This window comes from Myotis nattereri (genome assembly GCF_964212035.1).
Source record: "Myotis nattereri genome assembly, chromosome: 3".
NCBI lineage: Eukaryota > Metazoa > Chordata > Mammalia > Chiroptera > Vespertilionidae > Myotis > Myotis nattereri.
In genome coordinates, this window is record NC_138077.1 from 85,198,957 (window position 1) to 85,223,656 (window position 24,700).

General features: G+C 44.7%; 1 protein-coding gene across 1 annotated transcript in view; it reads right to left on the reverse strand.

Annotated features, from left to right (window-relative positions):
* Positions 1 to 24,700, reverse strand: part of NSUN3 (NOP2/Sun RNA methyltransferase 3) — a 71,699-nt gene that overhangs the window by 45,732 nt on the left and 1,267 nt on the right. Inside the window, exon 3 of the mRNA XM_081086754.1 lies at positions 8,383 to 8,726. Within this exon, the coding sequence (XP_080942880.1) occupies positions 8,383 to 8,726 (344 nt within the window). The remainder of the gene's footprint in view (positions 1 to 8,382; positions 8,727 to 24,700) is intronic.

Here is a 24,700-nt window from a genome sequence, read left to right on the forward strand (position 1 = left end):
ACCACTGCCTGTAGTTCATTACCCTTGATGTAAGAACAGAAGATTCTTCTCCACTTCAAAGTCCTAGAATATATTAATTTGTCTTAGGATTCCTCAATCACCTTCAAATCATCTTCCCTACCATAAGCATGTAAAATATTTACAGCCTACTAATAAAGATAATTTAAGATTAAAACGCCCTCTCTTTAAAATACCAAAAATTGACATTTCTTTTCCACCTTTTGCAATACTAAAAATTCTATTTTCAAAACTGATATAACAGCCAAAATAAGAATACTGTCAAAGAGTACAGAGTGAAAGTAAAGCCCAGTACTCCTTATGACACGATTCCATAAAACTTCAGCTTAAATTATTACAAAATAATCTTTTGTTATTTCTTACATAAAAATACAGCAAGCTGTAATATCAGAGTTTTAATCACCATTCTGAAACACACAGGATGTTTGCTCTTAAATACATTGTTAACTATATATTTGTACCAAAGCTTAATACAACTGGATTCCTGGTTCTCATAAAAATGTTTGTAATCTGTTTCAACAGGGAATGCTCTCAAATGGAGATATAAATGAGCAGTCTTCAAACTGGGATACGCATGGCCCGGGGATACACACAATGTTCTAAGGGATACAGTGGGGCCTTGACTTACGAGTGTCCCGACTAACGAGTTTTTCGAGATATGAGCCGTCTCTCGGCCGATTTTTTGCTTTGAGTTGCGAGCTAAAATTCAGGTTACGAGCCAGCTTCAGATACCCCACCGCTAGTTGGCGCAGCAAACGTCACAGTGAACGCCACATCAGCCCAGCATCACGTGTCTCACTCGTTCACTTTAGGCGGTTAGCTCTTAGTTGAAGCATCAGTGTTGTGCTCGCATTTGTGCTTGCAGTTATTTTGCAAAACTTTGTTTTTTCAACCATGGATCTGAAGAAAGTAAGTGCGAAGGACAGTGCTGAGAAGAAGCGGATGATGTGCACTGAATTAAAGAAAGGAATTATTGAAAAACATGACCAAGGTGTGCATGTAATCGACTTGGCGAAGCAGTACAAGCGTAGCACTTCTATGATCTGCACCATACTGAAGCAGAAAGACTTGATGCTGGCTCCAACTCCAGCAAAGGGCGTTAAAATAATTTCTAAACAGCGGACATCTATCCATGAAAATATGGAGAAGCTGCTAAAGGTGTGGTTAACAGAGAAGCTATAATCTGCGAGAAGGCACGAGCTATTTACACTGATTTGCTGCAGCAGACCCCAGGCACTTCAATGGACGAGGCATCGGGCGAGCCGTTTAAAGCCAGTCAGGGCTGGTTCGAAAATTTTAAAAAGAGGACCGGCATTCACTCCGTTGTCAGACATGGTGAGGCAGCGGCGGATATAAAGGAAGGTGACATCAACGAGCTCATCGAGGAGCACTCCGAGGAACTGACAACGCAGGAGCTAAAGGAGCTACAGACGCAGCAGCACACGGAGGTTTTGCAGGAAATAGATGACACGGAGGAGGAGGAGGTTATCTCTATAAGTGAGATAAAGGAAATGTTGGGAATGTGGGAGAAACTTTCAGACTTTATTCAAAAGAAACACCCAGAAAAAATTGCAACTGGGCGTGCGATGGAGCTATTTAATGACACTTGCCTAACTCATTTCAGAAATATTCTGAAAGGGAGGATGAAACAGATCTCATTGGACAGGTTTTTATCGAAAACTCCTGTAGATAAAAGTGATGAAAGTGTGGCGAAAAGGGCAAAAATCAGCAAATAAGATTCAGTTATTCAGTTATTCAGTTCAGCCTTTCTCCTCCAACTCCATCAGCATCTTTAAGTCGTTTGATCTCCAAGGTAAATGCTGTACATTAAACTTAACAAAACAAGTTTATTGCACTACATTCTATTGTTCAGTATTGTGTTTTTATACGTATTCATTATTTTTAAATACATTTTTCTTATTTAAAAACATTTAACAAAACAACTGCGGTGTTTTTTGGATGTCCAAAACGGATTAATGGCATTTCAATTCATTGTAATGGTGAAAACTGATTTGACATACGAGTAATTTGAGTTACGAGCTCTGTCACGGAACGAATTAAACTCGTAAGTCAAGGCCCCACTGTATATGGGCGTGGACAGTTTCGTAAGAATCAATTTTCAGATCAACTTCCTAAAGGGGGAGAAGGCTTGAGTCAGGGCACCTTCACCAACTTTACATATGGGGAGCCAACTTCCTACCCATCCAGAAGCTTATTACTGAAAACTGTGCCAGGGCGTAGAAACCTCCAAAGCACCAAAGTTCAACACATTGGAGCCTTGGCTGAGAAAGTGAATGAGGTGACAGTCACAGCCTTTTGTAACTGAGATGGTTCCAATACTTTGCCTTCAACAAAATAAAAAGGGAACCTAGAGAGTGCTCACCTAGCTGATAATTAAAATAAAGCTTGATGAAAGATAACTGTGAGGTGGGTTATAATTCAGGAACTTAAAAAACTAGTCAATCTACTATATAACACAGTTCCCACTACTTCCATCTTCCTACCTATGTGAACAATAGCATTTGCATTTATAAAAACAAAACCATCAAACAAACAAAAGAGATAGAATTAATGCTAAACCCCATCTCATCTAGCTATAAGTAATTTTTTTAAGTCCCATGGTCTCATTAAAAAAATGATGATGAATGTTGACTAATTACTTTTAACAAATATTTATGAAAATACACATTATATATATTTCATCATTTTTGTACTAGGAATAATGGTAAATGACAATTCACTTCAAAAGAACTTTAAATCTTTTAGAATTGCATTGTCCCACTTGTGGGCTGGTTCAAATGAAATGAGCTGTAAGTATAAAATACACACTAATTTTGGAAATTTTCTAAGAAAATAAGAATGCAAAATATCTCATTAAAATTTTTATTCTGATTTCATGTTGAAATGAAATTTTGGATGTACTGGATTACAATGTATTATAAAAATTAACTTCATCTGTTTCTTTCTACCTTTTTAATGAGATGAAAGGGACCAAAGTTTTGCAACCCTAGAGCTGACTTTTGGGATATTGACTTTAGTATTCAGAAAGGACATTTTGGTACCGTTGTAATCAACCTAGTTATTAATAACAGGAAAGGAGCAAAAGAAAGGCCAAATATTATAGGTGTGCCATTTGTGCAGATTTGCCAGGGAGCTGCAGTTTAACACTCCCCAGGGAATCACCAGTCTATCCCCCACAGATTGCTGGGGGAAGGGACTGGACAAGGGGAGAATAGACGCATGCCCAGTAAAGTCTGGGTGAAATAGGGAAGGTATTTGTCTGTCAATCTTACCTGGGAACAGGTCATTGGCCAGAATGGGCATGACCACAGCAAAAGCTCAAAATTTGGGATATTTAACCCCCAAAGCAAAGGAATTTGCTCTCTTAGTTCCTCTTGGCTAATTCCTGGCTTGCAGGGCACTGGCTCCTGCTTCCTGGCATTCTCCTGTGCGGCCCATGGCCATGTGGATCCCACACACAATGGACTAATGAACTGCAACTAGCCTGATGCTGAACTGGACCCAGCTGCAATATGGAATGGAAACTCTGCACACTGGCTTTCTCTTTAGCTCTACCAAATCCCCAACTACACTTCTTCCAGGACTGGATTAAAGGAAATGGGATGTTTGAAACACAGAGATGAAAGTCTATACAAATGAAAATCACTTATCCTCCTGTGCGAATCTCAGAAAATTCTTTTTCTTAAGATACTGTAAGGACTCCACCCCCAGCACAATAACAACTTGATTCTCCCCTTTTCCTGTCCATAAAATTCAGATGGAAAGACTTGCTGTAGGAAAGAAATCTTAGCTTACTCATCTTACCCTAATTTGAATTAAGTATGATGGATAGGAGGGCTCCAAGCGGGGGCCTGGTAACTAGATTACTCCTTGAGTCCCACCGATTCTGGGTTGCCTAGTAAGAATGTGCCTACAGCCTGGTCAGCGTGGCTCAGTGGTTGAGAAACAACCTATGAACCAGGAGTCACAGTTCCATTCCCAGTCAAGGCACATGCCCTCACTGCAGGTTCAATCCCCAGTAGGGGGAGTGCAGGAGGCAGCCAATCAATGATTCTGTCTCATCATTGATGTTTCTGTCCCTCTCTTCCTCTCCCTTTCTTTCTGAAATCAATAAAAATGTATTTTTTAAAATGCACCGACAAAGCTTGTTCTGCTCTTCCTCAACTAGCTGTGAGATCTCAGACTCCTGCCCGCTTTCTCCTTTGTCCACAAAGACATATAAACTTCAACAGCCCAATGTATTGGGGTCATATTTCATGACAACCCCTGGCATGTACATCTGTAATAAACTTCGGACCTTTTCTCCTGTTAATCTGTCTTTGTTAATTTGATTTTTGTAGGAAATAGGCCTCTGTGATCCATCTTCAGCATGGACCACTTTTAGAGAAAACGAATAGCATGTGGCCAGTTGGTTACTGAAGTTTCCCAGAACAAAAAGGATGTAGGGAGGAGGGGAGAGGGTATAAGAACAAAGAACTGTGTATGTGACCAGTAGCACATTTTCAAAGAAGACTTGCCACAGCTAAACAAAGGGAGGTGGAGGTAACTAGAAAAGGCCTCAACTCATTTATTTTTAAATAATCCAATGGGAGACAATAGACCTAGGCAATGTATGGAGAAAACTGTTAACCCCATAGTACTCAACCAATGAGGAACTGGGGGAGGGACTCTCACACACTAGGAATAAAAAGCCTGTGATCACCGATCACCGCTCCAAGTGTGTGCCTGTTCAACCAGACGACTGATCTTGCAAGACCGCATTAAAAGTCTTGTTTTCGCCATTCCTCTGTCTTTGAGTCCATTATTTGAATTTGCACAAGTGAGTGTTTCTCACAATTATTAACTGGGAAAAAACATAAAACTATTTGTTTAGCCCTCACAAAGAATACTCAAGTTTTAAATTATATGTAAACTAGGGGCCCAGTGCATGAATTAGTGCACCTTTAAAGGAACTGTGGGCCTTGAGGATAAGGTGGGCACAGGGGCAGGTCTCGGGCCCATCCTCCACGCCCCCGCCCAGCCCCACCCGCCACAGCCCTTGGTCCCCTGTCTGCCAGCAGCCCCTCTCCCGCCTCCGCTCCTACACACTGATGGCAATGGCCCCACTCGCACCCGCTGACAGCGAAGAGTGATTGGGGCCAGCGCCAGCAGCGGGTGCGAGCGGCAGCTGCTGCCCCAATCACCCATCAGAAGCAGAGGGAGGTGGGGAAGCTCTCAGGAGCAATGGGGGCCAGAAGCCGCCGCTCATACCCGCTGATGGTGTGGAGTGATTGGGACCGGCTCCAGCACCGGCAGTGGGTGCGAGCGGGGCCGGAGGTGGCAACAGGTGCGAGCACTGGGCAGGACCGAGGCACACAGGTGCAAAGAATTTTCAGTAACCACCAGAGGCTCCCCCTGCCATGGTCTGGCGCCCCCGCTCACCTGCTCCACCATCCCACCGTAGCCGACGCCCGCCATGTTTCACACTCTGCCACCTGCTGCCGATGTCTGCCATGTTCCACGCACGCCCCATGTTGGTCAGTGCACATCATAGCAACTGGCTGTTCGGTTGTTCTGCTGTTCGGTCTATCTGCATAGTAGGGTTTTATATATATACTAGAGGCCCGGTGCACAAAAATTTGTGCACTTGGGGGGGAGGGGGGTCCCTCAGCCTGGCCTGTGCCCTCTCGCAGTCTGGGACCCCTTGGGAGATAACAACCTGCTGGCTTAGGCCTGCTCCCAGGTGGCAGAGGGCAGGCCCAATCCCTAGGTGCAGCCCCTGGTCGGGCTTAGAGCAGGGCTGATTGGGGAGTTGGGGCGCCGCCCCCTGTCATGCACAGAGCAGGGAGGATCAGGAGGTTGCGATGCCACACTCAGTCACGCTCAGGGTAGGGCTGATTGGGGGGTTGGGGCACCGCCCCGTCACACTCAATGCAGGGTCGATGGGGAGGTTGTGGCGCCACCCCTGTCACTCACAGAGCAGGGCCCATCAGGGGATTGGGGAGCTCACCCCTGTCACGCACAGAGCAGGGCCCATCAGGGAGTTGGGGAGCTCCCCCCTGTCACGCAGAGCAGGGCGCATCAGGGGGTTGGGGAGCTCGCCCCTGTCATGCACAGAGCAGGGCCCATCAGGGGGTTGAGGAGCTCCCCCCTGTCACTCACAGAGTAGGGCTGATAGGGGAGTTGGGGCACCGCCCCCTGTCACACACAGAGCAGGACCGATCAGGGGGTTGGGGTGCCGCCCTCTATCACCCACAGAGCAGGGCCGATCAGGGGGTTGGGGCGCCGCCACTGTCACACTCAGGGCAGGGCCGATGGGGAGGTTATGGCTCTACCCCATCACACACAGAGCAGGGCCCGTGGGGGGGGCTTGGGGCACCGCCCTCTATCACCCACAGAGCAGGGCTGATCAGGCGGTTGGGGCACCGCCACTCTCACACTCAGGGCAGGGCCAATGGGGAGGTTATGGCTTTACCCTATCACACACAGAGAAGGGCTGATCAGGAGGTTGGGGCGCCGCACCCTGTCACACACAGAGCAGGGCCGATCAGGGGGTTGGGGCGCCACACCCTGTCACACACAGAGCCGCAAGGGCGATCAGGGGGTTTGGGCGCTGCCCCGTCATGCTGATCCCGGTGCTGGGAGGCATATTACCCTTTTACTATATAGGATAGAGGCCTGGTGCATGGGTGGGGCTGGCCGGTTTGCCCTGAAGGGTGTCCTGGACCAGGGTGGGGGTCCCCACTGGGGTCCCTGGCCAGCCTGGGTGAGGGGATGATGACTGTTTGCAGCTGGTCACACACCCTTCAGGGTTAGGGTCCCCACTGGGGTGCCTGGCCAGCCTGGATGAGGGGATGATGGCTGTTTGCAGCTGGTCACACATCCTTCAGGGTGGGGGTCCCCACTGGTGTGCGTGGCCAGTCTGTCTGGGTGAGGGGCTGAGGGCTGTTTTCAGGCTGGCGGGTGACTGAAGCTCCCAACTGCTCCTTGTTTTCTTTTTTTTTTTTATTCTGGGCCAGCTTTAGCTCTGGCTCCAGCTCTGAGGCCTCTGCTGCTGAAAGCAGGTATCTGATTTGTTTGGGTTCTATAATCGAAACAATGTATAACTCCAGCTCTGAGATCCCGGCTGCTGAAAGCAGGTTTCTGGGGTTTTGTTTAGCTTCTATATTTATTACAATGTTTCAAACTGCAGGCTCAGATGCCAGCAAGGCAGGCGGGGAACGTTGGTTTCCTCCGTCACTGAAGCAAGCAAGCCTCATGTTCGCTTCCAGCTGCTGGGCTGCCGGCCACCAGCTTGGCTGGCAGTTAATTTGCATATCGCCCTGATTAGCCAATGGGAAGGGTAGCGCTAATTACCATGTTTCTCTTTTATTAGATTTCTACTAGAGGCCTGGAGATGGGATTCGTGCACTGGTGGGGGTGTGGCCTGCAGGGACTGGCCCTCTGTGGGAGTGCTCATCCTGGTCAGCCGAGTGGCTGTGGACCCGCCATCTGAGCGGCTGCTCCCTGGTCCGGAATCTTCCATGGAGCCAGAGCACTCGCCTCTCCAGGGGACCCGATCGAGGCCAGGCCCCAGGACAACAGCACTGAGAGGCGGCGGAGTAGCTCTCAGTCCCGGGGCAGCCACAAACCCACCTCCCAGCTTCCAGGGTCAGCACTGTGAGCCTGGCGGCAGCACTGCACAGCCTGTGGTGTCTGGAGGAGGCATCAGGGAGCAAGGAGGAGCCTGGGGTAAGAAGACGATGATCACAGCCCAGGTTCCTGTCGGCCCGGGGTTCGCAGCAGGAGCAGCCGCTCATCTCGGTCAGCTGTGGTACTGCACTGACCACCAGGCGGCAGCTCCTGCGTTGATCGTCTGCCCCTTGGTGGTCAGTGTGCATCATAGCGACTGGTTGACCGGTCGTTCTGATGGTTCTACCATTTGGTCCCTGGGCTTTTACTATATAGGACTGGACAGAACTGCCATCGAACCTTATGGTCCAATGATATAAAAAAATGATCCTAAATGTATATATTTCTACTTCATAGTAGTATTACAAGGAAGTCAATATGACTCTTAAGTATGAATGTAATAAAATTTTAAAAATCTTTGTTATTGGTCTATCAGAATTCATATTATCTGATAGATTTTCATTCCCAAAATGTAATTTTGTTCCCAATTACCTGCTAGAATTAAGTAACTGGGGGAAAATATTATTTACACTGATTTCCTCAGCTAAAATTTCCATTCTCTCCATATTGTCCTGGTTTCATGCTTACAAAGTCTGCAAACTCAATCTCATGTTTCTCCCCCAGATATTTTAAAAGCACTTTGTACAGATGGACATTGAAAAGTGGTTGATAACTGAAAGAAAAGCACACTACCTGGACAAGCACACTGCAGCAGAGCGACTGATTTGCCTCCAGGAGCAGCACACAGATCCAGAACCTTCTCTCCGTCCCTTAATTCAAGAGCCAGTACTGGGAGAAGAGAGGCAGCATTCAGGAGATAGTATTTTTTTAGGTTTCCAATTTGGTGTCTTTCTGAAGGTATCCGGTGGGGAATTCTGCTAAGATAACACTTCAATGATTTAGGATAATAGGGTAAAGATCCTTGAAAGAGTGTGTGATAGCCCTTGAAATGTAAATCCTTTTCCAGTTCAAAAGGGTAATTGAATCGGTTAAGAAGAACAGCATGTTGCCAGCATGATGGAGATGTTAGTATATCCCTAGAAATACAAAAACAAAAGAATATTATTATAAACACTAATACAATTGTATATTACTAATCTAGGAACTGTGGTCCTAGTTTTACATTTTACTGACCTGAGATTTTCAGAGCCAAGATTACTGACTTTCCTTTTGACTCAGGCTCCGATATGACTCTACCCAGCACTTATAATCCTGTCTTTATTTAAATCTTTGACATTTTGTTCATCTTTGCTTTTTATATCAATTTTGGCCATTAAAATATTATTTATGTTGATTATAGATAAATAAATGTTAGGTGCCCTTAAAATTCTGCAATGTTGAGGAATGCCTCACTTGCCTCAGCTTAGTCCCTCCCTGCAGAATATCTTGCCAAAAAAAAACACACAAAAAACCATGGCCTGCCTTTACATACTTCTAAATCCATCAAAATAGATTCTAGTCAATCATTCTTTGCACAAGGAAGTGTTTTTCTTAGAGACAAAATTTAAAACCTGAGACTATTAATATCAGAAGGAAAATTACTATCATTAAAGGATGTTTAAATTATGTGTTAAAATTTTCCTTATGAAGATAAGAGTATGGAAAGCTAACTACAGTGAATTGTACAGTAACAGAGTTAATGAAGTGATCAGTGGATGGCTGAAAAATCTCTTATGGATGGTGCAGGCTCTCACTCCTTCCCACAGCAAATTTAACTTCCTAATGTTTTATTTAGTCCAACAGTTAGGTCTCTTGACAATCACAGGTTCTCATCAACTGGCAGATGATACACCAGGAAATATTTAATTGATCTATGAGCTGACCTTTCTAGCTGAGTTATTTGGCAGCCTCATTAACCATAGTCAATTAAATAAATTCCAGCTGCTGCTCACCCTGGAGGTGTCCATGTGAGGAATGGCTGAATTGAAATGTAACACCTGTGACTTGAAGTGTGCCACGTGAATTTCCATCAGGAGCTTATTTGTAAGTCTGCTTTCTCCTTTTTATTATGATGGTGCATCATATGAGCCCCGTGCATCTGTTTCAGCATTCTAGAGGATGACAAACCATTTCTTTAATAATGCGCTTCACAAACTTTAGCATGCATCCAGTGTCCGTAAAAGACTGCTGGGAGCTAATGCCAGAGTTTCTGATCCAATAGGTAGTATGTGGGGACTGAGAATTTGTATTTCTAGTTGGGTCTCATATGATACTGATACTGCAATCACAAGACCACTCTGGGGACCACTGCATTAAAATGAGCCTCAAAGGGAAAACCGTGAATGCCACTAACGTAAATCTTATGTCAGTCCATCCTGATCTTAACTCTGCAAACAGTAAAAATCTACCCAAGGTTCTGAGTCATGTAGTAACAGGGAAATAATGATTAGAAACGTAATTAATACAGATTGGAGTGGCTTGGCTTACATCACGTGTCCACCCTTAACTGATAAGGGTAGAAAACTTCCAATTGGTTAATATCTGACGGGGCAAATCTCCGTTCTTTTTTTTTTTCTTCATAATTTCCAAATCTACTTTATGTTTATTCTTTCAGATGAACTTTAGAATCAGGTAGTAAGTTTAAAATAATTATAAAACATCTGTGCAGCTAGATAGTAACTTTGATTAGAATTATATTAAATACACTAAATTTGGGGAGAATTAACACCTTTATTGTATTCAGTACTTCCAAACCTAACCACAGTATTTATTCACCTTTCTTTCAGATCCCTTAGTAAAGGTTATTAATCTCGCACAGTTCCTGTTAGCCTTATTGTATAAAAGAACTGTTAGCTTAGGAACACAACCGATTTTTGTACATCATCCACTATCTTGAAGGATGAGGAGGAATTTGCCATAGGACGCAGTGAGAAAGGAAATTCCAGGGTGAAGGCAGCAGCACATGTCCAGGCACGAGGTTACGAAGGACAGTGCATTTTGGGAATTAAAAGCAGTCCATTGTGACTTGTGAGAGACAATTATATGGGTGAAATATAATATGATAAAGTTTTAAAACTGTAACTTATAAGTGATGGGAAGTCACTGGAAGAGTTTAGGGGGGAAGCTTGTTAGACTCAAAAACAAGTGCTTATGGCAGAGGAAGGCAAGAATCTTCTGAAAGTATCTCTCATTCTTTAACAACACCATCAAAATAAAGCCCTACTTAGAACAAATACATTTTCTGATCCCTCCTAACTCACACCCAGCCCTACTGAAGTTCTAGAATTTCCTGTACCAAGTTTTCTTCAGTCTTTACCAGGTTCAATATAAAGTGTTCCCTCTGCCTAGAATGAGCTCTCCTCTTTCACCCACTTGTAGCCTGGCTGGCTCTCCTACTCTCTACTGGAGGGCAATTCAGGCTTTATTTCTTCAGGGAAGGTTTTCTACCTACCCAATCCACCTCACCCAGATTATATTAATAACTAGAGGCCCGGTGCACAAAAATTTGTGCACTCGGGGGAGTCCCTGTGCCCTCTCACAGTCTGGGACCCTTCTGAGGATGTCCACCTGCTGGCTTAGGCCCGATTCAAGCTGGCAGTCAGACATCACTCTGGCAGCCTAGCAGCCCTCTGGGGATGTCCACTTGCCAGTTGGGAGCAGGCCTAAGCTGCAGTCAGACATCCTTAGCGCTGCTGAAGAGGCGGTAGAGGCTCCCGCCACCACCGCTGTGCTGGCAGCCGTCAGCCTGGCTTGTGGCAGAGCAGAGCTCCCCCTGTGGGAGTGCACTGACCACCAGGGGGCAGCTCCTGCATTGAGCGTCTGCCCCCTGGTGGTCAGTGTGTGTCATAGTGACCAGTCATTCCCAGTCGTTCTGCTGTTAGGGTCAGTTTGCGTATTACCCTTTTATTATATAGGATAGAGGCCTGGTGCACGGGTTGTCCCAGATCACGGTGGGGGTCCCACTGGGGTGCCTGGCCAGCCTGGGTGAGGGGCTGATGGCCCTTTTCAGGTTGGTCACACCCCCCGGCAACCCAAGCGCCCAGCCTCTCCTTCTTTTCTTTTTTTTCTGGGATTTATCTTCTATAATTAAAACTTTGTAGCCTTGAGCGGAGCTCAGGGCTGGCCAGGGCAGGTGGGAAGCTTGGCTTCCTCCATTGCTGGGGGCAACCCAAGCTTCCTGCTCACTCCAGCTCTGTGGCCACTGCCATCTTAGTTGAGTTAATCTGCATACTCACTCCAGATTGGCTTGTGGGCATGAGTGTAGCAGAAGGATGGTTAATTTGCATGTTTCTCTTTTATTATATAGGATAATTAAAATTACTGATCAGATGATTACAATGTGCATTCTGCATGCTTACCTCATTTAACCATCAAAACTGTGGTTAGGTAACTGAAGCTTTCAGAAATTAGACATCTTACCCAAGGACACATTGCTATTAAAAAGTACCTAATTCAAAATCTGGCTGGCTTCAAAGCTTAACAGGGGTGTGAGACTCTGGTACTGTAGCACTAATGTACACAACAGAAAGGAACAGAGAACTTTTACTCTAACCTTCACCTAGTGCAGTGATGGTGAACCTTTAGAGCTCGGCGTGTCAGCATTTTGAAAAACCCTAACTTAACTCTGATGCCATGTCACATATAGAAATTTTTTGATATTTGCAGCCACAGTAAAACAAAGACTTATATTTTTGATATTTATTTTATATATTTAAATGCCATTTAACAAAGAAAAATCAACCAAAAAAAATGAGTTCGTGTGTCACCTCTGACACGCGTGTCATAGGTTCGCCATCACTGACCTAGTGCCTGTGGCCCCGCCTTCCTGCTATTGTCTCTAAGAAAAGGGAAGAACTTGACACATGCTGCAACAGGACCAACTCAGTGAAAATATTGCTCAGGCTGCTCAGGTTGGTGCTTCCTAGCTCTGAGAAAGCAAACTGGTGTATTAATGTGGGTCTCAGCTACCCCTTCACACACACACACACACACACCCACTCCCTGCAGGTGAACTCCCTTCCTCCAATACAGACAGGCACACACCCTCCAGTGCTTGAACTGGTGGGATGACAACCTGGGGCTGGCAGGACGGAGGCTACTCAAGTCTAAAGCTCTGATGGATGGGCTAGCAGTCCAACAGATAGCAGAGTGAGTGCACATTAGAAGAGTCAAGACAACGCTGGCCAGGTGCCATACTCCAGGCCTCCTCCCAAGATTCACGAGGAGGAGACTGAAGCTGCTCCACACACTTACTGATCTCTAAAGCCAGAAGTTCAAGTACACCAGTAGCCAGCAGAACTGGGACCCAAAACGTCAGTGGCTGCCAACTATTTTGCTAGGATATTCACTGATATCATTGTAATAACAATGATGTACCCTCTGGTACATTTTCAGTTGACATCAAAATCTTCATATGTTCAAGAATGTGATTTCTAGTATACTGTAAAAAAACTGACATTTAAAATGTTATATTACTTTTTCAAGTGTATCCCATAGAACCTAAATATCAGAGTGATTTTGAAACCCATTATTGTCCATTTAAACTTCATGGACTATTCTTGAACAGATGAAAATTTTACACTGTTCCTTTTTCTCTTTTACTTACATTCTATTTTCCTATATAACTTTATCCTAAAATATTACTGTGCTTTATATCTTTTTTTACTATCCTATACTTCTTTGACACACACACATACACACACACACACACACACATATGTATATACTAAATTTGCTTTCACTGTGGCCTTAAATCTCTAAATGTTAAAATGGTAACTTCTGGATTCAGTTATAAATATAATTATTAACACTAGTTGATCAAAATAACATCACAAATTTAATAATTATTCAACATAAAAAGGAAAGACTGATAGAAAACGATCTCTTAATGAAATTAGTGTTTGTTTTTTCATATATCCAGGGATAAATATACCTGGTGCTATGATTCAGATATTCAACATCAACTTTAGCTCTATTTTGTGATTTTATAAGGGCCGAGAAAAAGCCTCACTTAAATAAGTGGGTGAGAATTAAATACATTTGTTATAGCAATGTCTCCCTTTTGTTGAAATTTTTTCCAAGTTATATTCCCAAAGAACTTATTATCATCAAAAATATTTTAACCCTAGCTGGTTTGGCTCAGTGGATAGTGTCAGCCTGTGGACTGAAGGGTCCCAGGTTCGATTCCAGCCAAGGGCACATGCCTGGGTTGCGGGCTCAATCCCCAGTAGGGGGCGTGCAGGAGGCAGCCAATCAATGATTCTGTCTCATCATTGGTGTTTCTATCTCTCTCTCCCTCTCCCTTCCTCTCTGAAATCAATAAAAATAAATTATTTTTAAAAAGGTCTTTAAAAATATTTTAAATGACCTGTTAGCTGAGAGGGAAAACAATGGAACCTACCTGACCGGTCAAAGAACTTTAGTCATAAGTCACTTAGTTTCTAAACCCTTACAATGACATTCCAGTAGACTGGCCTGTAGAGGTTCTGACACTCAGAGGAATGCAATGCAGAAGAGTCAATCTTTGTAAAAAAGGAGAAAGACAATTATATAAGGACAGGCTGGGAAAGAATATTACCCCTTAGGCACATAGACAGCAGAGTAATTTTCTGAAAAATTATGTGGCAGTTGAGGATATGAAAGTTGACTGTTATAATTTGATTGGGCCTACATATTCCTTAAAAAATTGCATAGTGTATTATTTGCACAATGTTTGTCATTTAATAACATGATTTTCATTCAATTTTTCTGTGACTTTATTCTTTTACTCTTCTATTATTCATTGTAGCTTCCTATATGAGAACATTTTATCTAGAATGTTTTACCTAAAAATTGCTAAGCACAATTGGTATCACCCTCTAGATTACAAAACCAATTCACTTTTCATGGTTAAAAAAAGAAATCCCTGCCCTGGCTGGTATGGCTCCATTGGTTGGAGCATTGTCCAGTACACCCCATCAGGATACATACCCAGGTTGCTGGTTCAGTCCCTGGTCCGGGATTGTACAGGAGGCAACCAATCGATGTTTCTCCCTCTCTCCCTTCCTTTCTCTAAAATCAGTAAAAAATTTTAAGAAGACACAATGGAATGCTATGCAGTAGTAAAAGAAGGAACTCTTACCATCTGCAGCAGCATGGATAGACCTGGAGAATATTATGTTAGGCGAAATAAGCCAGTCAGAGAAAGGTAAGTACCACATTATCTCACTCATATGTGGAATCTAATGAACAAAATAAACTGATGAACAAAATAGATCCAGAGACATAGAACCATGAATCAGACTGATGAGTTTCTATGGGGGTCTGGGAGGAGAGAGAATAACGGGGAAATTGTATGCATATATGCAGAGCCCATGGACACAGACAGTAGTGTGATGAAGGCTTGGGAGGGGTGGGTGTAGGGAGGAGGGGGTCAATGGGAACTAGGAAAGAAAAAAAAGTTGTTAGAAGAAAACATTATTTATTATAATTAAGAAAAATAAAAAATTCCTAATAGAAGCAGTTCACTTAAATGATACAACTGCCATATCAAAGTACACTTCAGGTCACATATATCAAAAAGGGCCAATGTTGATATGAAACTGGCTTTCGGGACATTTCCTATGAAGAGATGTTGCATTTGCAGAATGCCTAGTATGACAAGTCCAAATGCACTTCACAGGTGTCATAAGGTCTTACAATCTTCATGCTTCATGAAAATCTTCTACAAGGTTCCTCTAACAGTTGTGTTTATTCTTATTCATTTACTTTCAAGTTCAAATCAAATCTCAGAAATCTGAACTAGAGGGGAAATTGGAGATGATTTCATCTCTTCCCTTCCAACTCATTTTCAGATATGATTTATTGAGACCCAGAAAAGTCTGGTGATAGGTCCAGTGTCTTCATCCAGGTGATGAAAGGACCAAGACTGATTGAAACCCTGGTTGCATGCCTCACTGTCCATCGGTGTTGCTCTCAATATGCCACTTGATCAATGATCTTGCATGGTGCCCTGACAACTTCTTTGGAATTTCATACTCTCAATAGCCACCTGAGTGCACTGCATCTGGCCATTTAAAGAGCAAGTTAAAAAAGAAACAGGAATATGTTCATGGAATTCAGAACTAGCCAAGCTTTGTCTAAGTCACAGAACTATTGTAAGGATCAACTGACATAAAGTAGGTAAACTGTTAAAACAGCAGGTTTTGTAAACTGTAATGAATGATACATATATAAGAAATGTTCAAGGTCATAAAACCTAAAACATAACTATTGAGAGTTTCTTAAAGAAAAACCTATACGTCTTGTCAAAAATGCAGGTATGCCACAAAATATCTATGCCAAATTTTACCCACAAAGAAGTTGATTGGATACATTTTAAAGATATATTAAATATATATTGTTAGGAGTAATCTTATAAAAATATAACTGAGGTGGAAATAAACCTGAAATTCAGCAAAAATGTAACCAGCATTTGTAGAACTTTGGCTGCTTTCTAAAACTGTACCAAAATGTTAATTCTAAGAGTAAAAGGTTAAATAAAATCATAATTTCATGTTTTTATTTAATTAAAAAAATACATTTTAAATTTAAAAAGAAAAACAATTTTTCAAAAAATTCCTTTTGTTTCCACGAGAGGGCACTCATTCCCTCACTTTTAAAGTCTGGTTTAGAAATGAAGAATAACAAATACACCTAAGTATGTTTTCCCGCCATTTCATTTTTATTCTTCAAAAATTCTAATGATGAGAATTTCCTTCTACTCTTTCTTGGCACTGTTTCCTCCTTGTCTCTCATACAAGGGCAATCTATGTCCATATTTGTTACCACAGCATCTCAGATAAGAAGTCCTGAGTGAAGGTTTGTTTCTGGTGGCAAGCGTGAAAACACTGCACACAAGGAGTCGCATCTGTGAGGAAAAGGTGGGTATACTCCCAAAACTGGACTACAGACCTCTCACAGCAGTACGTTAGGTAGAAGAAAAGGCAGAGACTTTCGAGTCATAGGTCTTGACTGGCCATAAACTGAGACACCTGGCAATTTTTCTAACCTCTGACTACGAGGGGCTGAAAGTTACTATCTCCCAGAGATTTGCACGGATTAATGTTGAAAATGTACATAGAGCCAACATAAGCACAAAACAGGAACCAAGCCACTAGTCATTTCTGCTTCCCCCAACTACCTCACTCCACTCCACCCCCCTCCCCCTTCAGATTCTGGTAATGCAATCTGGTTATATAATAGTTTCCCCTCTAAATGTGAACTATGTGAATGCTGGGTTAGTGAAGACAGTATCCAAATAAAAATATTTACAGACAGGCCAGGCTTAACAGAGGTTTCCCTGCCCCACCCCCGAAGCTTTCTACAAAGTGCCCACAAAATTCCAAAAGTTTGTAACATTTTCAATTAATCCTCCCCTCATATATATTTGAGGGCAGAATATATAATCCATCATTGTATCCCCAGTGCTTAGCAAAATGCCTGGTATATAAAAAACACTGCCTAAATTGTGAAAAAGTAGATGACCTGCCCAAATCTTAAGGTATTGGTTCTTAAAGACCCTCCCTTGGCAGGGAAGAGACAGCAAGCTACTAAATTATGACAATTCAATCTTGAAAGAACTACAACAGTTGTGTCAATAAATTGCAATGGAAACACAAAGGGCAAAACTAATTTTGCCAAGGGTATATGAGACAGCTTGATGGAGAACTGGTTATAATCACAGTAACAATAATAAAAAGAACACTAACATATATCAAGGGTATATCATATATCAAATACTATTCTAAGCCATATATATATATATGGCTTAGAATTTTATATACATACTAGAGGCCCAGTGCACGAAATTCGTGCACTGGGTGGTGGGGTTCCCTCAGTCCATCCTGCCCCTCTCACAGTCCGGGAGTCCTCAGTGGATGTCCTACTGATGGCCACAGTCTGGCAGCAGAGGCTCAGAGCAGGCGTCCCGTGTGTGTGTGTGTGTGTGTGTGTGTGTCTGTCGGCTAGGGCCTGCCCCCAGCTGCACCACGTAGGCTCAAAGCAGTTGCCGTGTGTGTGTGTGTGTGTGTGTGTGTGTGTGTCTCCCCACTGGGGGTCTGCCCCCAGCCACATTGGAGGCTCAGAGCAGGCACTGTGTGTGTGTGTGTCTGCTGGGGGCCTGCCCCCAGCCACACCATGGAGGCTTGGAGCAGGAGCCCCTCTGTGTTAATCTCTCAGGCTCCTGGCCTCCACTGCATGTTGTACTCTCCCTTGAGCTGTGGCCAGGATGGGGGTGCTGCTTGCAAGCCGGGTTTTCCTGTTCCCGGATCGCCATGGCAACCAGGGAGCAGGCCCAGCTGGGGACTGCCCACAGCCCAGGCTTTCCCACTCCCAGGTCTCCATGGCAACCGGGTAGCAGGCCCAGCTTGGGGCTGCCCACAGGCCAGGCTTGCTTTCCTGCTCCCGGATCACCATGGCAACTGGGGAGCAGGCAAAGTTTGGGGCTGCCGCAGGCCAGGCTTGCTTTCCTGCTCCCAGATCAGGCGCAGCTGGGGGCTGCCTACAGGCTGCACTTTTTTACTTACCGATGAAAGGACAGAACAGGCCTGATAGCTGTGTCCTTAACCCCTCTTCCAAGAAAAAGCCGCAGAATGTATCAGTTACTCAGCCTGCCCTTATCTCAGCCAATGGGAAAGCGGGGAAACTAGCCCAAGGCCAAGAGTATGCTAGCCACCCCCCTGTCTTTGTGTAACCACACCCTAGCTGCACCCTGCCCTTGCGTCACTAGCCCCCGGCCCTCACTCAACCAACCGGAATCGGCCAAATCAGTGGTCAGAGTGTGCCACCACGCCCCAACCCCAAGCCCTATAAATTCTTTGTTCCCTTGGGACTCGGGGCTCTCTCTTGCATCCAGTAATGGAGGCGGGGGGGGGGGGGGGGACCAAGTCCCGGGCTTGAATAAAAGACTCTATGCTTTTGCATCGGACTCGGCTCCCTAGTGGTCTGTCTTGGGGGATCTTGAAATCTGGGCATAACACCGATGGCCGGATCACCACAGCGACCCAGGGCCCAGAGGCACTTTCCTGCTCTCCAATAGTCATAGGGTCCCAGCTGGGGGCGGGACTTAGCAGTGTGGGGCTTAGGCAGCATGGAGGTCCCGGCTGGGGGCTCAGGTGGCACACAGGGGTCCCGGCTGGGGGCGGGGCTTATGCCCTGCTGCCCAGGGCTGCACATGGGGCCCAGATGGCAGCTCGCGCTGTCCCGCCCTGCCTGTAGTATAGGATAGAGGCCTGGTGCACGGGTGGGGGCCGGCTGGTTTGCCCTGAAAGTGTCCCAGATCAGGGTGGGGGTCCCACTTGGGTGCCTGGCCAGCCTGGATGACGGGTTGATGGGCTGAGAGCCGTTTTCAGGCTGGAGGGCAACTTAAACTCCCAGCCTCTCCTTTTTTTCTTTTGTTTTAATCCTGGGATTTATTTACCTTTGATAGCTGTCACTGGAGCTGAGAGCCGGCTCCAGCTCTGAGGGCTGAAAGCAGGTTTCTGGGTCTGTTTGGCTTCTATAATTGAAACTCTGTTGCCATCACAGCAGTTCTAAGCTCTGAGGCCGAACCTGGCTGAAAGCAGGTTTCTAGGTTTGTTTGGATTCTATAATTGAAAATCTGTTGCCATCACTGTAGCTCTAAGCTCTGAGGCTGAAGCTGGCTGAAAGCAGGTCTCTGGAGCTTGTTTAGCTTCTATAATTACAACACTGTTTCTTAGAATGCAGCTCAGAGGCCGGCAGCGGCAGGTTGGGAACGTCGGCTTCCTCCGTCACTGGAGCAAGTAAGCCTCCTGTTCGCTTCAGCTGCGTGGCTGCCGGCCGCCATCTTGGTTGGCAGTTAATTTGCATATCCTGCTGATTAGCCAATGGGAAGGGTGTCGGGGTTATGGTCAATTTGCATGTTTCTCTTTTATTAGATAGGATATATATACACATACATACACATATATACTAGAGGCCCGGTGCACAAAAATTTGTGCACTCAAGGGGGTCCCTCAGCCCGGCCTATGCCCTCTTGCAATCTGGGACCCCTTAGAGGATGTCAACCTGCTGGCTTGGGCCCACTCCCTGAGGGACCGGACCCAAGCTGGCAGTCAGACATCCCTCTGGCAGCCTAGCAGCCCTCTGGGGATGTCCACTTGCCAGTTGGGAGCAGGCCTAAGCTGCAGTCAGACATCCTTAGCGCTGCTGAAGAGGCGGGAGAGGCTCCCACCACCACCGCTGTGCTGGCAGCCGTCAGCCTGGCTTGTGGCTGAGCAGAGCTCCCCCTGTGGGAGTGCACTGACCACCAGGGGGCAGCTCCTGCATTGAGCGTCTGCCCCCTGGTGGTCAGTGTGTGTCATAGTGACCAGTCATTCCTAGTCGTTCTGCTGTTAGGGTCAATTTGCATATTACCCTTTTATTATATAGGATAGAGGCCTGGTGCACTGGTGGTGGCCAGCTGGTTTGCCCTGAAGGGGGTCCCGGATCAGGGTGGGGGTCCTGCTGGGGTGCCTGGCCAGCCTGGGTGAGGGGCTGATAGGTGTTTGCAGGCTGGTCACACCCCCTTCAGGATGGGGGTCCCCACTGGGATGACTGGCCAGCCTGGGTGAGGGGCTGATGGCTGTTTGCAGCGTCATACCCCCTTCAGGGTGGGGATTCCCACTGGGGTGCCTGGCCAGCCTGGGTGAGGGGCTGATGGCTGTTAGCAAGCTGGTCAAGCCCCCCTCCCAGTAGGGACCCTCACCTCATGGAGGTTTGGCTAGCCTGAGTGAGGGGCTGATGGCTGTTTTCAGGCTGGCCACAACCCCTTTAGGGTGGGGAGTCCCCACTGGGGTGCCTGGCCAGTCTGGGTGAGGGGCTGAGGGCCGTTTTCAGGCTGGAAATACCCCCCGGCGACAGAAGCTCTCAGCCTCTCCTTTTTTTCTTTTTTATTCTGGGATTTATTTACCTTCTATAATTGAAACTTTGTAGCCTTGAGAGGAGCTCAGAGCCGGCCAGGGCAGGTGGGAGGGAAGCTTGGCTTCCTCCATCGCCAGGGGCAACCCACTCCAGCTCGCTCCAGCTCTGTGGCCACTGCTGGCTGAAAACAGGTATCTGGGGGTTTATTTACCTTCTATAATTAAAACTTTGTTGCTTTGAGTGGAGCTCAGAGCCGGGCCGCGGCAGGCAGAAAGCTTGGCTTCCTCCATCATTGGGGCAACCAAGCCTCCTGCTTGCTCCAGGTCTGTGGCTGCTGTTCGCCATCTGGTTGGGTTAATTTGCATATAGTTGCTCTGATTGGCTGGTGGGCGTGGCTCAAGGTGTAGCGAAGGTATGGTCAATTTGCATGTTTGTCTTTTATTAGTGTAGATATATATTTCATTTTACCTTCCCAAATAACTATATGAAATAGGTACTATTTTTTCCCATTTTACAGAGAAGAATGGTGAGGCACAGAGATGTTAAGTCTCTTAGCTAAGTCATATGCTGTAATATGCAGAAATGAAATTTGAACCCACACTTTAACCACTGTACAGAGGAAGAAGGGAGCTCATTCCTGGCAGAGGGAAAAGGACCTAAAGAATAAAGGACTCTGTCTAGTCATGATAAATATTTAGTCTTAACAATGCAAACAGCAGAGGAGCAAAGGAGGCTGTACTCTAGTAGTGACACAATGGAGTATGGTTCATTAAGAAACAGCTCCCAAAGCTCTTCCAAATGTGAGCTGTATATCATTGGGTAAGTTACTTAAACTCTGTGTGCCTCAGCTTTCCTATCTGTAAAATGAAAATAATAATAACTACCTCAGAATTTTGTACAAAGGATTATATTACTATTTATAAAGTGATTAGGATATTGCTTGGCATGTAGTACTTGCTAAAATAAGCAAGCAAATGAATACTACAAGTGGCAGACGATGCTGGGGGCTGTTGTAATATGCCAGGTAAGAAATGATGAAGACCTAAGTAAGCAGTAACAGCAGAGACAAAGTGAGATCTAAATTAAGAAATTTCTCAGGTAGAACAAAAGTATTTGGTGGGCATTTAGACTTGGATGGGGGCAGGGCAGTGGTGTGTGGTAGTACCTAGGGGAATACCCAAGACCACCCTAAGCTCTGACACCAACTATAGGATCAGGGTCCCCATGACCACTTTCAGGTTTACTTATTAGCTAGGAGGACACACAGAACTCACTGTTATACTCACGCTTATGGTTATGGTTTATTACAGCAAAAAGATATGGATTAAAATCAGTCAAGGTAAGAGATGCATGATGCAGAGGGCAGAAAATTTCAAAGCATGAAGCTTCCAGTTGTCCTCTCCAGTGAAACATGAGTAAGGATAACTTCCTTGCCACAACGTGTGATAATTCACATAGGAGTACTGCCAACTATGGAGGCTCAGTGTCTACATTTTATTTTGCCTCAGCCATACAAAAATGATAGACAGCCTTATGTGGCCGATCGATGGCCCCTCAAGAGGTTGGAGATCAAAGGTCACAGGCCAAGCTGATGCTGTGGCCCAGAGCCCTCACCATAAATCATATTGTTAGACTTTACTGTGTGACTTAAGCCCCCAGGAAAACAGACACTCTTAGGCAGGGCATGGCAAGGACTGAGACCACCTCTAAGGACCTGAGGGAAAATGTCAGACCTGTTTTTGAGTAAAGGTCATTCTTAACTGCAAAGGCAGTGAAGGTGTGGAAAAGAGAGGAAACTAGATGGATGGGATGCCTTCAACGGAGATAAAGTATGCAAGTAGCAAATACAAAATAGAATTGGAAAGGAAAAATAATAATATGCTTTTGAGTTTGCTTGGCATAGAACTAAATGAAGTTACCAGAAAACACCTAGAAGTATGGGACTGAAGCCTGGGAAGGACTGGATAGCTTGAAATGACGGCATAGTGAGGGAAGTTTATAGACATGCCATGAGGGGCCTCACTGAAGGAGAACATGCAGGCAACAGGTAGAGCAAAAACAGAACCAGGGTAAACTCCAACTGATAGGGTTGCTCAGAAGGTGCCTGTGCAAGAGTGTTCATTACAAAACAATAAAATTAAAATAAATACTAAATCTTCTCCTCTACCACAGGAAACTGAAAATACTGAGCAAATTACTTTCTAGGTAGGACTAAAATACCCTCGCCTTTCCCTGGATGTAGACTGCAAACTAGATTGTACACAACATTATGTCTTGCAAATAAACCATCAAAAAACAGAAATATTTTTTTCTTCCCCCATGCTATTTTTCATGCTCAGACTACTTTCTAAACTGAGAAAGCCTTTATTTTGCCTATGGCAAATTTAGCACATGTTTATGCAAAACTTAAATCACCATGAAAACCCAACAAAAAGGTAGATGAAGCAGAAGGCACAGCTAATTAAATGGATTTGAGGTTCACTGCTCATTTTGTTTAGGGTCAAGTAATACTTTATAAATTTGTCTGAGCATATTAAATACAAAAATAACTCATTACAGGGTATGGGCAGCCAGATTACTATAAAGTCTGCACACAATATACCTCCTGAAACCTGTGGTTTTTAAAAAACCATCCATGTATGTATAATTACATCACAGGTATGAGAAGCATACAGAATAGAAGTTGGCAGTGGGAGTTCCTGAGTCAGAGCCTGGACACACATCTCAGCTCTGCCACTTACTAGGTGGATGAACTTAGGAAAGTTACTTAAACTCCATCCAGTTTCCTCAGGCTGAAAAATGGGAAACAAACCTCCTAAGTTCATTCTGAGGATCACAGTTAGTGTTGGGCAGCACGTAATAAGCATGCAACAGGAGTTTGGTTACTTGGTTCAATACATTGCATACTGAAAACCTCATGAATTTACTGTTCACTTCACTATCCATTCTTTCTCATTTATTCTCTATGACAGAAAATACCTATTTTAAAAACTAGTTTTGAAATAAAAAGCACAAAAATAAAGTACATTTTCATATCACAGTATTTACAAGTTATCAAACCTGCTTAATTTGTCCTAAAATTATCTCACAATCACCTCAGACTTAATCTCTTTGTTTTAAAAAGTGCTTTAAACTTCCTTTGTATAGAAGGAACTGCTATTGAGTTGACCCAAGAAGAGATGACTAAGACAGCCATCTGATCAAGTTCCAGATATTATCTATAGCTGTGTCACTTTTCTTCCCTGAGCAGAATGCACCAGGTTTTTGTCCCTAACTTCACAAGCAATGCTCTCTTCCCTCCGTCTAAAACGTCTGGCTCCTTTTGCCAAGGTAACTACAGACAGTCCTCGGATTACGTTGGACTTGACGTACGTCGTTTCATGGTTACGTCGCCATCTCCCATTTATTTATATAAAAAAAGTTCCATCATTTTGACGTATGTACATACGTGCTTTATGCTTTTTATTATTTATTTACCACAAGTAAAGGTCAGGAATGATCTTTCTTTTACATTTTTTTTACGGTCTCACTCATCACTGCTGTGTATGTGCTCCATGTGAGTGACGCAGGTGCTTATGTGGGTGGGTTCCGACTTAGGGTGAAAATCGCATTACGCTGCGCCTCAGGAACGGATCTCTGACGTAACCCGAGGACCTGCTGTATATAAGTCACCGAGACCTGACTGCTCCTCAGGCCTCTGCTGGCACCGTCGGATAAGCCCAGGTGCTCTGCCTATTTCTGTCAGGGTACTTACGGAATTAGAGGTTTCCATAGCTTTAACCAGGCCCCTCTCCCCCGTGACCACAGACTAAAAGCGCAGTGAGCACGGGGACTGTCTTGCTCTTTGCATCCCACAGGGCACAGTAAGCGAAGGGCTCAGTGTGAAGAGCCCAGAGAGTCACATCCCGAAAAAGGAAAAACTCACTAAACACACAAATCAGACTTCCCTCACTTACTTCTACGGGTTCAATGCTTATCTGTTTTCTATGATACATTTAAGGAATCTGTGTCTATACGTGTGCGCAAGCTCCCACGTGTGTTCAAAACATCGCTGCCATACAGAGGGAAGAAATAAGATTGCCAAAAAAAAAAAACTTTAACAAAGATAAAGCAGTGCTGGCTTTAAAGATGTGCTGTATTATCTTCTGGATTTCAGAAACAGGTCAAACATCCTCAAAAGCTTAACAGGGAT